This window comes from Eptatretus burgeri, chromosome 1 (genome assembly GCF_056783735.1).
Source record: "Eptatretus burgeri isolate ZD-2024b chromosome 1, Ebu_testis_v1, whole genome shotgun sequence".
Classification (NCBI taxonomy): Eukaryota; Metazoa; Chordata; class Myxini; order Myxiniformes; family Myxinidae; genus Eptatretus; species Eptatretus burgeri.
This window is the reverse complement of record NC_140961.1, coordinates 23,527,956-23,544,384: the sequence shown is the minus strand read 5'-3', so window position 1 is coordinate 23,544,384 and position 16,429 is coordinate 23,527,956. Positions and strand designations below refer to the sequence as shown.

General features: G+C 45.0%; 1 protein-coding gene across 3 annotated transcripts in view; it reads left to right on the top strand.

The window, feature by feature from the left end:
* Positions 1–16,429, top strand: part of LOC147034028 (meprin A subunit alpha-like) — a 203,213-nt gene that overhangs the window by 176,148 nt on the left and 10,636 nt on the right. For 2 of the 3 annotated variants that reach the window (XM_085875374.1, XM_085875382.1), the window contains 3 exons: positions 1,119–1,334; positions 7,769–8,245; positions 14,999–15,172. In XM_085875374.1, the coding sequence (XP_085731500.1) occupies positions 1,119–1,334; positions 7,769–8,245; positions 14,999–15,172 (867 nt within the window). The remainder of the gene's footprint in view (positions 1–1,118; positions 1,335–7,768; positions 8,246–14,998; positions 15,173–16,429) is intronic. The other variant, XM_085875390.1, reaches the window with a different exon arrangement.

The following is a 16,429-nucleotide window of genomic DNA, read 5'->3' as shown; positions in this document are numbered from 1 at the left end:
CGGATAACTGCTCTTCTGTGTTCCCTCCCTGTCTATTGTAAATAAATATCCCTATAGTTGAATGTATCAGCTCGTTTCTGTGTTTCTTTCATTGGCTTAGCACGGTGCTTGTTGGGAAATTGGGAAACGGTAAATTGTGCATTTGGACCGACTGGTCTTGGTAACTATTCGCTCGGGTAATGCACGGTTCGAGCACGATAACGGCTCGTTCCGCTCGATGCCTGTCAAGGGTGTGAATTCCCCAGTAGCTTTGCCACGTGGATACTTCGGTATATTGAAGTTGGCAATCAACCCTATTCCACGCGGCCGAATTATTGGCGATTCACGGTCCTGCAAGGGACCCGTGCCTTTCGGAGTTCTCCGAGGAGCACGATCTAAATTCCGGGTGTTTGGTGGAGCCGACTCTACTGCTCCACCTAGCGGTCGTGCTCGTCGCCGACGCCCGGCACCACAACAGTATGACTTAGCTCCTGCTCCTGGGATATTTCAGGCACTTCTGCACTACCTCCATAACCCAGTTCCTCAGCTGGAACCCCTCTTGCAGCTGGCTACCCTCAAGCTAAGACCAGACCGAAGCCATTGACACCCATCTTTCAATTCTCATACTTTGTCTGCTGGTGCAGAACTGTGCTGTTTCAGAGTAGTCGTTAGTTTAAGGGAAACATGAGTTTCTGTTTTGTGTTATCAATAAATACATGTTTTTATCTAATAATTACCGTGCTGGAATCCTTCATACTGCCTCTATACTGGTTGCATTTTGATTGCTAATTTAACCATTGGGATGTTAGTTACTCAATCAGCCACTTGTGCTCACGTCCATATATACTGTTTGGATCTGAGCTTGGTTCAAAGAGCTCTGCCCTGTGGTGAGTGGAATTTCACCTAACATTGCAACAGGTTGGTTCATGTCCCTGCATGATGTCAGACATGCATATGTCTGAAGGGGAAGTCATAATGTACTGCACTTGTCCAGTACAGTATTACTTTATTTGTTGCAAAAGTATTGTCCACGTAGCTTTAAAATACTTTTTTAAGTTTAAAATACTACCACCCAGTAGTTTCTTATTGCTCTGATTTGGAAAAGCCATAATAATAAACGCATACATTGGCTCTTTCAGACTTTGGTCACTACATGTTCCTGAATACAAGCCTCGGAAGAGAGGGTCACGTGGCAATACTGGAATCTCGCTGTTTTCACCCAAAACGCAAGCAGCAATGTCTTGAGTTTTTTTTCAAAATGACTGGCAGTCCTCAAGACCAACTTGCCATTTGGATGATTATGTATGAAGAGGATTATGCAGAACAAAAGACAGAAAATGTTGGTGTTATTACAGGTGAGGATCGATAAAATTAATGAAAATGAACTTTGAAAATGTCTCAAATTATTGATGTGACAATGAGGCAGTGTATTGGTTCTGTGTATGGTGAAGGCACGTAGGTTTATGATTCGTTATGGAACGAATTATTTATTATACATATATCATATGACTGCACAATTTTTGTTGAGGAGATGTCTATTCTAAAACATGAGTCGAGTAAAATGGAAATGAGTATTAATAGTGCAGTTAGACTTTAGGTGATGTTGAAACAGTGAAAGAGATCAAGAAATTTCTGGTTACTTCTGAATAGTGAACTGTTTCCGGTGTATTTTGGGTACATAGAGACACCTAGTAATTGTGAGTAGGTTATTGAGGGAGGGGCTTTTGTGAAAGTCCTTTGGCATAATATATCGATACTAATAAAGGGGTGTGTGTGTGTGTGTGTGTGTGTGTGTGTGTGTGTGTGTGTGTGTTTGTGTGTGTGTGTTTGTGTGTGTGTGTGTGTGTGTGTGTGTGTGTGTGTGTGTGTGTGTGTGTGTGTGTGTGTGTGTGTTTGTGTGTGTGTCATTGGTATCATCGTATGCGAGTTTCAGAATGTGGAATGGAGTCCTCCCAGGGCAGACTCAAAGTATCTACATTCATTTCATTCAGGGGTCACAATTCATGGACCAAGCTGTGAAGTTTTCTGTTCTCATAGTTTAGTGCCGAGGTCTCTCTTCAGGATCGTTACTGAGTCCCGAACAGCTTCCAAATGTAGTTTGTTTGTAATAATATTCCCAGGGATGCTTTTTAATATCTCTGTGAGATTCTTCGTCATCATTCCCTTCGATCAAACTATCACTGGTTCAACTTTGTCATTCTTCAGCTTCCAGGATCTTTTCCTTCATTCTTGAGATCTTGGTATCTGGTTATTTTCTTGATTTCTGCATCATTTAGTCCAAAATCACTGCTATTAACACTTCACTTGGCAATGCCTTCTCTCTTTTTTGCACCTTAGTGCAATATCTGGTCGCAATGCTTTGTTTTCGATGTTCATGCTCGATGGGATCATTAGATCGTACATGAGCGGTACTTCTATGTTTTCAGTGATTGCTTTTGGTGCATGTTTCCACCAATTTTCTGCAACTGGGATAAAGTTTTTGTAGATGTGCGAGCGGTTAACTTTACAAACTTTGTTGTGTTGTGTGTTCGGCTGTTCTGACATGAGTTTTTTTTTATTCCCCGCCAACCAACGAAGTTGTTTTATTTGTGTTCAGTCATTCAACATAACATATCACTGTCTTTGCTAATCCCACCTCCACCCCTCACCTATGTCTTTTTTATTTTTCCTCCTCTCCCCCCCCCCCCCCACCAGTCTCTCTGTCTGTCCCCTCCTCGCTCCCCCCTCCGAATAAAATGCAGCACTCTCCTCCCAAGCCTCTCTCTATCTCTATCTCTCTCTTGCCTCCCTTTTCCACAGTGTCTGGCAATGCTTCTTAAGGCTTCACTCTCCCCACCTCCACCCCCTTCCTCGCTATTCTCCCCTTTCGAGCTTCCCCTTCTTCACCCACTCCTCGCCTCCTTTACCCCTCTCTCTACCTCTCTTTCTTTCTCCACTTCCTCCCCTTCACACCCCTGTCAGCGAAGCAAGGGGTTGTATTTGCTAGTCTGGGCTAATAAATGTCAATGTGTGTCAGTGTGTCTCCTCCATAACTCCAAAACCATGAACCCTCACAGCCTGAAACTTTGCATACATACCAACAAGACTCAAAGGAAGTGCATGACTGAAAATTGGGTGTTTGGGTTTATCCCTTTTGTTTATCCATAAAACATCCCTTTTGAAGATAATTAATGACCTTATTTAATTTTGTCCTTTATCAAGCGCATCCTTGGACACCCTCAGACACCTCGCTCACACTCGATGGGGCTCCTAATTCACCATTTTGTTTGGTCGATTCAAGCATTAGTGGGGAAACTTAGCTAAATATAGCATAACAATTGTGCATTTTGTGAGGAAAGCACCAAATTTGGCACACTAGTAGCCTATCATATTATGAACAGATTTGGATATTGGGCCATCTCAAGTTCAGCCGCTGATGGCTGTGGCAGCCATTTTCCACTGCCATCAAAAATTTTGAGATGGCCCAATATCCAAATCTGTTCATAATATGATAGGCTACTAGTGTGCCAAATTTGGTGCTTTCCTCACAAAATGCACAATTGTTATGCTAAGTTGCCCCACTACATGTCTCGATTTGAAAACATGATCTACTCTCACGGACTAATGAAACTATATTATCGGAATATTATGTCGGATTTGAGAATCGGACCTGGTGGACTAAATAAGTGTCAATGTGGAGTGAAATCGAAAATTTTCACAAATTTGTGAATTTTATAACTTGGTTTATTTATTTAAGCAAAGCATGGAACTTAACTTTTTCTATTGTTCAGACGATTATACTGAGTGAAGAAAACATTATGGAATGTGCAGAAATTGTAACTTCAATGAGTGAAACATAACCTGTTTTTGCAATCCATGATGGCACAGTCCACAGGGGTCCTTTTTTTTTCTTTTGGTAATTACATACGCAGTTTGCTCTTTCCGTTTTGGGCAATTTGCCCTACATTACAAAATATTAATATAAACATACTATTGTAGTTCCGCCAATATATTAAGTCATTCTTTTCGGCAAGTGAAGAAGAAACTTTTTTGTTGCTGCAAGTGAACAGGCTTTTTTTGTTGTTGTTTTGTGTTTTTGCTTTGTGCATGCTTTCATTACATAATATTAATATAAATATACTAATAGTTGCTGCAATATATTAATAGTCGGTAGTTTCTGCAAGTGAAGAGGTACGTAGACCATACACGGACGTGGTAGAAATGGTAACAAATGACTCTGCGGGGTGTGAGCATGCCTGTTCTTGGTTACATGTGTGTGGTGCGCGTGGGTTCCGCGGTCACGCGATCTGAACTCAAACTCAGGCGCGTGACACTGTGGAGGAGGTTATGCGGCCCTCTCGTGAACCATGGACTTCTGCTGTGCCGAAGCCTCAGGAGCGGACGTGCTGCGGCATCAAAGCCACGCAGGACGTGCAATGTGGGTGTGGAGAAGTTCATGCACATGTGCGAATAAGGGAAAATGTTGGGAAATCCGTGCACTCCCTTCCCATTCCCTTTCCTCACACTGCCTTCCCATTCCCTCTCCTCACACTGCTTTCCCGTTCCCTCCCCTCACGCTGCTTTCCCATTCCCTCTCCTCACACTGCTTTCCCGTTCCCTCCCCTCACGCTGCCTTCCCATTCCCTCTCCTCACGCTGCCTTCCCATTCCCTCTCCTCACTGCTTTCCCATTCTCCCTGCTTTCCAGTTCCCTCCCCTCACGCTGATTTCCCGTTCCCTCCCCTCACGCTGCCTTCCCTTTCCCTCTCCTCACGCTGCCTTCCCATTCCCTCTCCTCACGCTGCCTTCCCATTCCCTCTCCTCACACTGCCTACCCATTCCCTCTCCTCGCGCTGCCTTCCCATTCCCTCTCCTCGCACTGCCTTCCCATTCCCTCTCCTCACGCTGCCTTCCCATTCCCTCCCCTCACGCTGCTTTCCCATTCCCTCTCCTCACTGCTTTCCCATTCTCCCTGCTGATTTCCCGTTCCCTCCCCTCACGCTGATTTCCCGTTCCCTCCCCTCACGCTGCTTTCTCGTTCCCTCCCCTCACGCTGCCTTCCCATTCCCTCCCCTCACGCTGCCTTCCAATTCCCTCCCCTCACGCTGCTTTCCCATTCCATCTTTCTCCCAACTCCCCCCCCCTTCCCCTCCACAGAGGTCGAGGAGAGGAAAGAGTGTCAAAGAATTTGCCAATTGGCCAAATTAAAGCTAATTTTGAAAAGAAAAAATTTGTTTCTTTTTTTCTCTCTCAGTCGTGGGAACTGTTGCTCGGATCATTTCAGTTTTTATAAAGCAATGAATTGCCAGATCACGGCAGCATAGCCGAGAAGTACGCTTGCTCGTTCTAAGGCTTAAGCTGTCTCGCCTGGGTTTGCCTCAGCTATAAGCAAATCCGCTCAGCTATTAACTGTCATCCCAGTGTTTCACAGGCAGGTGATTCATCAATGTGTGTGCCGTCTCTTGGATGGACATTCAGCTGGGCATCACATCTGCTGGAATCCCCCCTAATCCCTGCTCCTCCTCCTCACTCCTCCTCACCTCGCTCCCCACTCCCTTTCTCACCCATCTGCCTCTCACCCCCCCCGCCTTTCTCAACCCTCCGTCTCTCTCACCCCCTCGCCTCTCTCACCCCCCGCCTCTCTCACCCCCGCCTCTCTCACCCCCCCGCCTCTCTCACCCCCCGCCTCTCTCACCCCCCCGCCTCTCTCACCCCCCCCGCCTCTCTCACCCCCCGCCTCTCTCACCCCCCCGCCTCTCTCACCCCCCGCCTCTCTCACCCCCCCGCCTCTCTCACCCCCCGCCTCTCTCACCCCCGCCTCTCTCACCCCCCGGCCTCTCTCACCCCCCGGCCTCTCTCACCCCCCGGCCTCTCTCACCCCCCGGCCTCTCTCACCCCCCCACCTCTCTCACCCCCCACCTCTCTCACCCCCGCCTCTCTCACCCCCCGGCCTCTCTCACCCCCCGGCCTCTCTCACCCCCCGGCCTCTCTCACCCCCCCGGCCTCTCTCACCCCCCGGCCTCTCTCACCCCCCGGCCTCTCTCACCCCGGCCTCTCACCCCCCGGCCTCTCTCACCCCCCGGCCTCTCTCACCCCCCGGCCTCTCTCACCCCCCCGCCTCTCTCAACCCCCCCCGCCTCTCTCACCCCTCCGCCTCTCTCACCCCTCCGCCTCTCTCACCCCTCCGCCTCTCTCACCCCTCCGCCTCTCTCACCCCTCCGCCTCTCTCACCCCTCCGCCTGTCCCTCTCTGTCCCACCCTTATAGTTGAGTAAGCTTAATGTTTGTAAGGATATTCAGGATCTGCATGATAAGTATGTTGCAGAAAAAGCAGCTAATAATTCTGTGGTGGTTTGTAAATAGTTTTACATTGAGATTTTATTAAGGGAATTAGGTATCAATGGAGGTACTTTTAGTCATACGGGAAATAACACATCTGTTCCATGTCTGAAATCTCTCCAAGACATTATAGCTGAACATCAGGAAGTTTTGACTAATCATTTTAACATTAAATGTAAGGAGGTAAATTTATGAATTCCTACATTTTTCTGGATCCCTAAGCTTCATAAAAACCCATACAAGTTTAGGTTTATAGTGGCAGCTTGGCAATGCACTTTCAAATAATTATCAGTTATGGTTAATTCAGGTTTACGAGTGGTTAAGGAGCAATATTTTAGCAATGGGTAAGAATTTTAGTCTGAACACTTTCTGGAGTATTTGTTCCACTTTCGAGTTCTTAGATAGGATTAGATTCCTCAATATTAAATCTGTTGATGTTTTTGATTTTTATACTTTGTATACAAATTTGGATTTAGTACTGGTTCATGATGAACTGTTTAGTGTTATAGATAAAGTTTTAAACTTTTATAATATATATTTTTTATGTACCAGATTTGATGTCATTCTTTTCTAAGAAAAAATATATGGTTTTCATTGTTTTGACCAACAAAATTTTTTAGCTGCTGTTAATTTTGTTTTGTTTAACACTTTTGTATATTTTGGTGGGGAAACATTTCAACACATATAAGGCATTCCAGTGGGAGAGAACTGGGAAGTCTTAGCAGAAATTTTTCTTATATATTGTGACTTTTCATTTGTGCATAAGTTGATGAAGGAGAAAAAGTTAGGCTTAGCTAAAATGTTATCTTCTACATGTCGTTATATTGATGATATTTGTGTGATTAATCATGTTTTTTGACATGCTGATTCATAGGTTTTATTCAGAAAGCCTTATGGCAGATAAGAGTAATGGTGATGAAAGTGAGGTGGCACATCTGGATGTGTTGGTTTAAGTTAGAAATCATTGTTTTAGTACAAATGTGTATCATAAAGTTGACTATTTTCGTTTTCATGTTGTCTTGTATACGTTTCCATCTCATAATGTACCAGTAAAGATAGGCTGCAATGTGTTTTCATGTCAGCTGATTAGATTTACTGGAATTTGTTCTGTTAAGGATGATTGTGTGGTTAGCACTAAGACAATGTATTATATTATGTTAGAGGGGGGGTTATTGTGCTAATAGTTTGATTAGGTCATGTGAGTGTTTTTCGACATCATTGTAATCTCTGGTTTAAGTTTGGTTGGTTTTCGTGTAAACAGGTTCCTGTAGCAAATGGCCAAGTTAACTAATTTGTTTTCTTTGGAAAATGACATTCTGGTATAGTTTTAAACAGGTAACTTGCCAAAGCACGTGAAGTAAGGTTGCTTTTTAAGGTTGGATGTAAAGTTGGTACAAATACTCTGTTATCAATAGCAAAATCAAAGAAATGTTTTGTTATTGCATTCCTTTCATCAGGACCTCTCTCTCACAGGAAAGGAAGTCAAGTTGGAAATTTGGCATTTGGCACACTTTGAGCTTCGATCCAACACCAAAATGTTCCGCTATGCGTTCCAAGGGATGCTGGGTGGGACAGGAGCTGTAAAAGATGGTGGCATTGCCATTGACAACATTATCCTCACTGAGACATCATGCCCAATGGCTGTGTGGCACGTGCACAACTTCTCAAACCTATTATATTCTCTCTTGCCAAATGACAACGTGTTCAGTCCCTGTTTTATTGGACATGACGGATATGGTTTTGGCCTTGTACTGAAGCCTCGTAGTGGCAAAGCACAGGGCTACACAAGCATCTTCTTTCAGTTGTGCAGTACAAAGGATGATGGAAAGCTGGTCTGGCCAGCAATTAATCGACAGGTACTGATCACTGTGCTTGATCAGACTGTGGATGTTCGACTGCGCAGGTCTTTTAGCCGCAGCTTTGTTACCGAGAAAGATGATTTCCACAGTGGTGAGTTTCAATATGTTGAGAGTAACTATCACAAAACACTTGTTGGCAGAGTGGAGACGATTCTGCACGATGTGCTTGACTCAATTTTATGATGGTAGTTGAAGGTTGACGTTTACTTTACATTATAAAGAAATTCAAAAGTACAGGAAAGTTGTAGTTTTAACTACTTCTCAAGGTATTCCCCTGTGACATGTCTTGCTTGCTTGCTTGCTAGCATATTGATGCCAACTGCTCATACATCCTTTGGGATGAGGATGCAGCCATTTCAAAATACATGCGATGACGTCTTCACCATTTGTGCAATTAATGGGGGATGACTTCCCAAACCATCTCCACTGGAGGTGTAGTTGTCATATTTGACATGTGGAGGCAAACATCATCATGCAGTGAAGTCAAGCCCTGAGACAGAACACCTGTTGGCTGCATATGCTTGCCTCACTTCATTGCATCGTCCAAAGAAGGCCATTCACATGAAATGTACAAACTACCTGGCCAATTTGTTTGCAGTGCAGAAGCTGCTGCACACACAGCAACTACACTCTAAATACAAAGCAGCATAACCTGGTGTCAAGGAATCTCCAACAGGACCAAGAACTTGCAAGAGCAATCCAGGCAGGAATTTGGAATTTTGCCAGAGTTCCAGAGATAATTCTTCGCAAAGGACTCTGTGGGATCTTTAACATCCACAACAGTGTTTCTCAACCTTTTTTGTCCCACGCCCCACTTTGATTTTCATAAAAATCGTACACACCACCATGATTGGAGACACTACAGTATATGTATATATATATATATATATATATATATATATATATATATATATATATATATATATATATATATATATATATATATATATATATACATACATACTGTTACGAATTTGGAAGCTTATTGCACTCAGCATTCATGTCCTTATAGAACAGTTATATCGGTAAGTGTGTGTTTATAGATAGAACCCGTCCATAGTCTAATGGGAATTACATGTGTGCTACGGATTATTTTATAGCTAGGATTTTTACATCAACAACGCCGACAACACTCTGCTTGCGGCATTGTCCACGCTCTTCGCGCGCTCGCCAGCAAGCGCGCGCATGGGCGGAGTCTAACATAGGCATGGCCTCCCTCTTTTGCCAATCGGCAAGTAGCGGGTGTCTAACCCGCCGCGTTTCCGACTCGACACGATCGCCATTACACACGTGACCGAAGGCGAGGAGGTGGGCGAAGCCACAAACGCTTCCGCTCGGGACTTCGCCCAGAGGGGTGGGAGTTGCCCCGCCTACCATGGGCCTGTCCAATGGAGGACGGCCAGGGAATCGCGCGACAGAACCGTCAAATGAGGAGGCGAGTGACCAGAGAGAAGAAGCCCCTTCCTCCCGAGAAGAGACAGACGGTACTGCACGGTTAGCTGCTTTGGCGGGTCTCGTGTCGTCGCTTCTGGTCCTCTGGTCTCATCCTGTCGCTGGCTCTGGTTTTGTCGCATGCCGGAAGAGCGTGCTGGAGCCCGACGCTGTCCCCCATACCCGGTGCTGCAGCGGCATCGAGTTGCGGGTTGGAGTCTCGCCGACCCAGGATGTCGAAGACCGCACGAGGCGGGAAGGTCCGAGAAAGCTCTGGTTCTCAACTCATCTGTCCTCGAGCTGGGAACCTTCAATAAAGACCTCGAGGTCCATCTCTTTTTGGGTATTTGTGTGTGCGTGTGTGTCTGTGGGCCCGTCTTTAAGTAGGAATTGTTAAGTGCTTTTTGCTGTTCATGATTGCATTGCTTAGTCGGTTTAACTCTGCCCTTACGTGCTTCCCCCGTTTCCCCCTATTGAAATAAATATCCCCTGTTGAATGTTTCAGCTTGTCTTTGTCCTTTCCTTCATTGGTTTAGCACGGTGCGTGTTGGGTGATTAAACAGGCGTTGCTGCTGTAGTTGTACATTTGGACCGACGGGACCTCGGTAACCATCCGCTCGGGTCGAGCATGGTAACGACTCTTCCCGTTCGAGCCCCGTTGAGAGTGTGAATTCCTTGGTAGCTTGCCACTTGGGCCTCCAGGTATTTTGAAGTTTGGCAAATAACCCTGTGCCCATGCATTTGATTTATTGACGATTCACGGTCCTGTAAGGGACCCGTACCTTCGGAGTTATCCGAAGATAACGATCTGAATCCCGGGTGTTCGGTGGAGCCGACTATACTGCTCCACCTTGCGGTCGTGCTCGCCACCGATACCCGGCCCACAATAATACTATGTATGTATGTATTCAAAAGGCTTTATTAAAACTTTATTGCAAATTTTATTCAATTGCTTCTCACTTCAATGGGAGCCCTGCCCTTGATGCCGGCTGCAGATTTGTTTGATTTGAGGAACCAATATTGTCAGTTTCAGCCTTAAATCACCAGGTTTCGTGATTTCCAGTCGATTTCTCTTCGCTTGCAGCAAATCAGTAACAACACTAAATCCACATTCGACGAAATAAGATGATGGAAAATTTATCAATACTTCCCTTGCCAAAGTAGTCGAGTTTGGGTATTTCTTTTCGCTCTCCTCAGACAGCCATATCATGGTTCCTTTGATCTTGAAAAGAGTTTTCACAGACTCATCTTGTTGCAACTCACATAACTCCTCTTGGTATTGCTCTGGTACTTCAGATAAATCCACCAGAAATGGCTGAGTCAACCAAGAAGGGAACTCGTAGCAAAGCTATGAAAGCGATCATATTGTTACGAATTTGGGAATTCGATTGCACACAACATGTATGTTGTGTACAATCGAATTCCCAAATTCCTTCCTTTAGTAAGCTATGTTTAAAGCTATGTAAGATATGTAAGTAAGCTATGTAAGAACCAAATAGGTTCCTTTAGTAAGCTATGTCGATAAGTGCTTCTTCCCGAGCTAGCTCACCTTTCATTGTTTAAATGTTCAGAAATCTATTAGATGCGCTGCGGGTCGATTAATAGTTAGGGAATGAACAATGGAGACATCCCTCCCCCTCTTCTGCGAAGAGGAAGAAGAATCCTGCCGTCCCGTGACTCGTGACTTATCAACTCCCTCCCACCCGTGGTTGAGCGGGGGAGGGGGGGGGATGGAGCACGAGGGCATGAGTCACGCCTGGATCGGGGGAAGGGCGGAGAAGGATAAGAGGAGATCTTTTTCTTTTGTTCAGGGCAGAGTTGGAGAGGGCAGAGTTGGGGAAGGGAGTTGAGAGTAGCCGTTTAGCAGACTGTCGAGTCCTGCTTGGCTTGCGTTAGGGTTGAGGCCTTCGGAAGCTTTTTGCTTCGGCTGGCTCAGTGAGCTTCGGCTGAGGCCTGACTCGGGAGGAGGCTTTTTGGAGGCTCTTTGCTTTGATGGTTCCGTGAGCTTCGGCTTCTGCTTGGCTCGGGAGAGCTTTTTGCTTCAAGCTGCCCTGTTTGGAAGGAAGTTAAGCCGCTTTGGAAGTTAACTTTGGAAGGAAGTTAATTCGGCTCGAGCTGTGAGTGGTGGCTTCTTCTTGGTTCGTGGAGCTCTTTGTTCTCCATTTTGGTTCCCGGCTTGGTGCGACTCATCGACCTCTTCGTGGAGATGGTTCCTCGGGAAGCGACGCATCGACGGGAAGGATCGGCGCCTCGTCTCACCAGGACGTGTTGAGAAGCACGGGAGGTGGTTCCTCGGGGAAGCGATGCATCGATGGGAAGGATCGGCGCCTCGTCTCACCAGCACGTGTTGAGAAGCGCGGGAGGATTCGCAGGAGCTCGGGAAGGATCGCGGCTCGGCGATTGGATCCAGCTCGCTCTCGCTGGAGCCCGGGTCCGAACAACTTGAAGACCACACGAGGTGGAGAGGTTCGAGATAGGCCCTGGGTTTCAGCTCACCTGTCCTCCGAGCTGGAGCTCATTATTAAAAGGCCTCTGCCACCTTTTCTTGGGTGTGTGTGTGTGTGTGTGTGTGTGTGTGTGTGTGTGTGTTTGTGTGTGTGTGTGTGTGTGTGTGTGTGTGTGTGTGTGTGTGTGTGTGTGTGTGTGTGTGTGTGTGTGTGTGTGTATGTGTGTGTACGTGTGTGTACGTGTGTCCGTGGGCCCGTCTAATAAGTAGGAACTGCTGTTAAGTGCAAGTGACTACATAATAAGTAGACGGTTGTAGTTCTTTTGTCGTGCTTTTGTTGCTTGTATAATTGCATTCGTGTTTTGCCTTGTTTAATTGCATACGTGCTTTATTATAATAAATGTCCTTGTGTGAATGTAAACCTGTTCGTTGCGTCCATTCCATCATTGAACTGCCCCATCTTGCACTCGGAATATAGTTGGTTTTTAAATAGCCGATAAATATAATCGGGTGCGGCGAGGTCTGGCGATAATACCTGCTCGGTTATCCCAGAACGGAACGGACCGCTTAAGCGGTTCGTGTCCAAGCAAGCCTTCGCCGAGATACGGTCCCTCGGTAGGTTACCTGCGGGGGGGGGGGGGGGTACTTGGGTATATCGATATTCGGCGATTGACCCTATTTCACGCGCGTAGAATACGGACTGGGCCGTGGTGGGATTAAAAACCCACCCGTGACTGGTTTCTGGCGTTGTTCCAGAAAGTCACGACTGGATTGTCCTTTCGGTGGGCTAAGCGACCGCTATTGGTTAGACGCGGTCGTTCGCACGCCCGGCGGGTGGGAATTCTAGAACAATATATATATATATATATATATATATATATATATATATATATATATATATATATATATATATATATATATATATATATATATATATATATATATATATATATATATTGATTCATTAATTCTGAATCCTCATGCCGCACAAAAATATTGCCACGCCCCACCTAGAGAAACACTGGTCTACAAACTAATGCTTACAGATGGGACACCCAATTTTGAGTCCATCTGAGGGGCTGCATGCACACTTATGCTGTTGTTTTGCAGGCAGGGCAATACATGATAGTTTATAGCTGGGATGAGATTCAAACCCAGGCTATAGATAGCTCGATCCTGAGCTTGCATCTGAAGTCACTGAAGTACTGTGCCTTGATGGTTTTCCCACCTACAGTAAATTCCACAAGCATTAAACCATTAAGGTCCCCAAAACACTACTGCCACAACATTTACACCGGCCAGGTGAACCTTCAATTTATTTCTGGTCAGGCCCAAGAACATCTCCACTCCAAAGTGGCTCGTTTTTAATCTGGTGTGAAATGATGCACAGTTTGCTGTGGAATGGGGATTTCTGCAGAGTGCACATGGTCCACGATCAACCTGCTTCTGGTGAAACTCCCAAAATCCAGCATCACTGCTCACCTTCACTGATTCATCCCTCTTTCCCTGCCTCCTCCCACCCCCCCCCCCACTTGTGGAACTAACTTCCACATTCTCTTCAATCTCACTCTTCCCTCGAAGTCTTTCAGACAGTTGTTCACCACCATCTCAGATCATCCCCAATCGAAAACCATAATATTTTATAGCCCCATTAACACCCCTCCCCCTCTTCCAACCCCAAGCCAATCTCCTTCCAATTTTTTGGTTTTTCCTTCCTGGGGGTTCCTTCTGTATCCATCTTGGCCACCCCATGCATCCTCCCTTCCTCCTCTTTCCTCCGCACACCCATTGTTTGTCCAAGTCTCCCTCTATTTTATCCTTCTACCCTGCTGTTGGTCCCCCCCCTCTCTTTCTACTGTTCCTTTTATTTTGCTGTGTCCTCATCCATTCAGTGTTCAAGCTCTTCCACGAGCCTTGACTGTTTACAAAAAAATATAAGATCTCTTTTCTTGTTGTAGTCTTATGAAAGAAATCATATCCCTCCCTCTGTGAGGATTCTAAGAGCCACATGACTCTCCTTTTGATCAAACGGGGTTCTTTTGGTTCCCATCCTGCACTAACCTTTTTGAATATCGAGTTGGAATGAATGATTATTTATGCATTTCCAACATTGACATCCAATTATTATGCAATTAAATGCACTCTATCGTTTTTCTGTGAATTCTCTGAAATTAATTGTTCAACATGGATTTACTGATTGATTGAGCGACAGCAGATGGTTACATGTGACAATTTGTTCATAGTCACTCACTAATTCAGCACCATTTGTTTTTTAACAGAATTAATCACTGAAAGACAACACCAAACGATGCACACAGATAGTCTCCTGTGAATTCCATTCGATTTGATATTCTCAATTACAAGGAACTCAATGATTGATACACCTTCATTACACAGCACATACCCTTGTGTATGCCTGGTGTTGTTGGCTTTCATGGTGAGGGTGATGGGTTTGGGATCTGAGGATCCTGAGTTCAAATCCTGCTTGGCTGTTGAATTAATACCAGGTGGGGTTGACTCTGCCTGTCATCCTTCTGAGTTCAGCAAAATGAGTACCAGCTTGCTGGTATCTTGTGTTAGAGTGGTTACCTGTCCATGATTGTGCCCAATAGCCCAGGAGATTGCTCAGGCAGCACCAACACTCTGCACAGAGTATGGTCCCAATGGAATGCCATTGTGTAGGCTGCCATCTTTGTTTCACCCACAATAGTTTGACCAGTAATCATGTAACTTCCTGTTTAACTTTCTCAGTGATGAGAAAAGCTGAAATTTATTTCAAGGTGTTTTCCCATGAAATGGTGTTTATGCTTTTTACAGGATATTTGTTTCTTCTTGAACGAAAACATCATATTTCATGTTCTCATCGATATACCATACTGTAACAAACTTTGAGGAGTCACAGTAAGTCTTAAAAAATAAATGAATAAATAAAATTATCACAAGATGTGATGCTCTTCTGCTTTTCAGGGACTCCAAATACCAGTGAGTGGAATCAACCCAGCATGACAGGATCATACTTTCACCATTGCGACTGTTTTAGAGGCCCTGGCCGTGGCTGGACGAGATTCATTTCACATGCTTATCTGAAAAAGCACAAATTGATTTGGAATGGAGACATCTTCATCTTCATTGACTTCCAAGGTGTGGTGTAATATCGCAGAGGGTGATGAAAAAAATGTTTTGGGTTCAGCAAATAACAAAAATTATTATTCTTGTCTGAATACTTAGCTCATGATGACTGTTATCTGGGTTAAAATCCTGAACTGGACTTCCAGTTGATTCGATACACCACATATCCCACATCATTTGTTGAATTTTCCGTTATCTCTTTCTCTCGTTTATTCTTGTTAAAAAAAAATTATGCCTTCTAATTATTTTCTATGAAATAACATGGACAAGATCATTCAGGGACTGGTAGGATGGCCTTGGACTTAGAGCCAAGAGGTATTCAGGGGTGAGCAGGATGGCGTCGTCTGAGCCATTTAGCCTGGGTTTGAATCCCGACCCAGCTACAAACTGTCATGCTAGTGTTTCACAGGTAGGGTGATTCATCAATGTGTGTGCTATTCCTCAGATGGACGTTAAACTGGAATCCCGTCTGTCAGCATTAGTTAGTTGATGTTAAAAATCCCATGGTGTCCTTCGTGAAGAGTCAGCGAGTTATCGGTGGCACTTTTGTGGTGGATACGTTGAGATCTGATACTCTCCGTTCCATCTCCTGAAACCCATCCACATGTTGAGATGGCAGCTAACAGTTGGAGTAATCATTCGAGCAGCAAGAATAATAAAGAAGAACCTCACAGATCTTCAAAACCATCCCCGGGAATATTACCACAAACTAACGATCGTTGGAGGCAGTCTGGGGTTCGGTGACGATCCTGAAAAGAGCCATCAGAAAAATTTTTGAGAATATCAAAACTTCAACAGCTTGGTGCATGAACCGTGATCCTTAAGGCCCTGGTCACACCTTGATGATTTAGTCAGCATATGCCTGACGTATGCAAAATTTGGCTAAAACGCTGGCACACATTGAATACGTTATGGGTAAGTTTGTATACGTTAAGAGCACGGTGGCATACGTCGTAATACGCTGGCTTTTTTTCGTAGTACGCCGAGGTGTTAGACAAATTTTCCATGCTTGAAATATTTCGACGTATGCCAGTGTATGACTCACACGTTCCGCTTACGCTTGGCCATAAGTTGTCGGCACGTTACGCGATCGTTGACACACGTTACTTGTAAGTTACTCATAAGTCGAAACGCGTCGAGGTAATGTTGAGCGTACCCGAAACTTATTTCTAACCTATGAGTAACGTGTTGTAGGCACGTTACGCGATCGTTGACGCACGTCGACACACGTTACTTGTACATTCCTAGTAAGTCGAAACATGTCAAGGT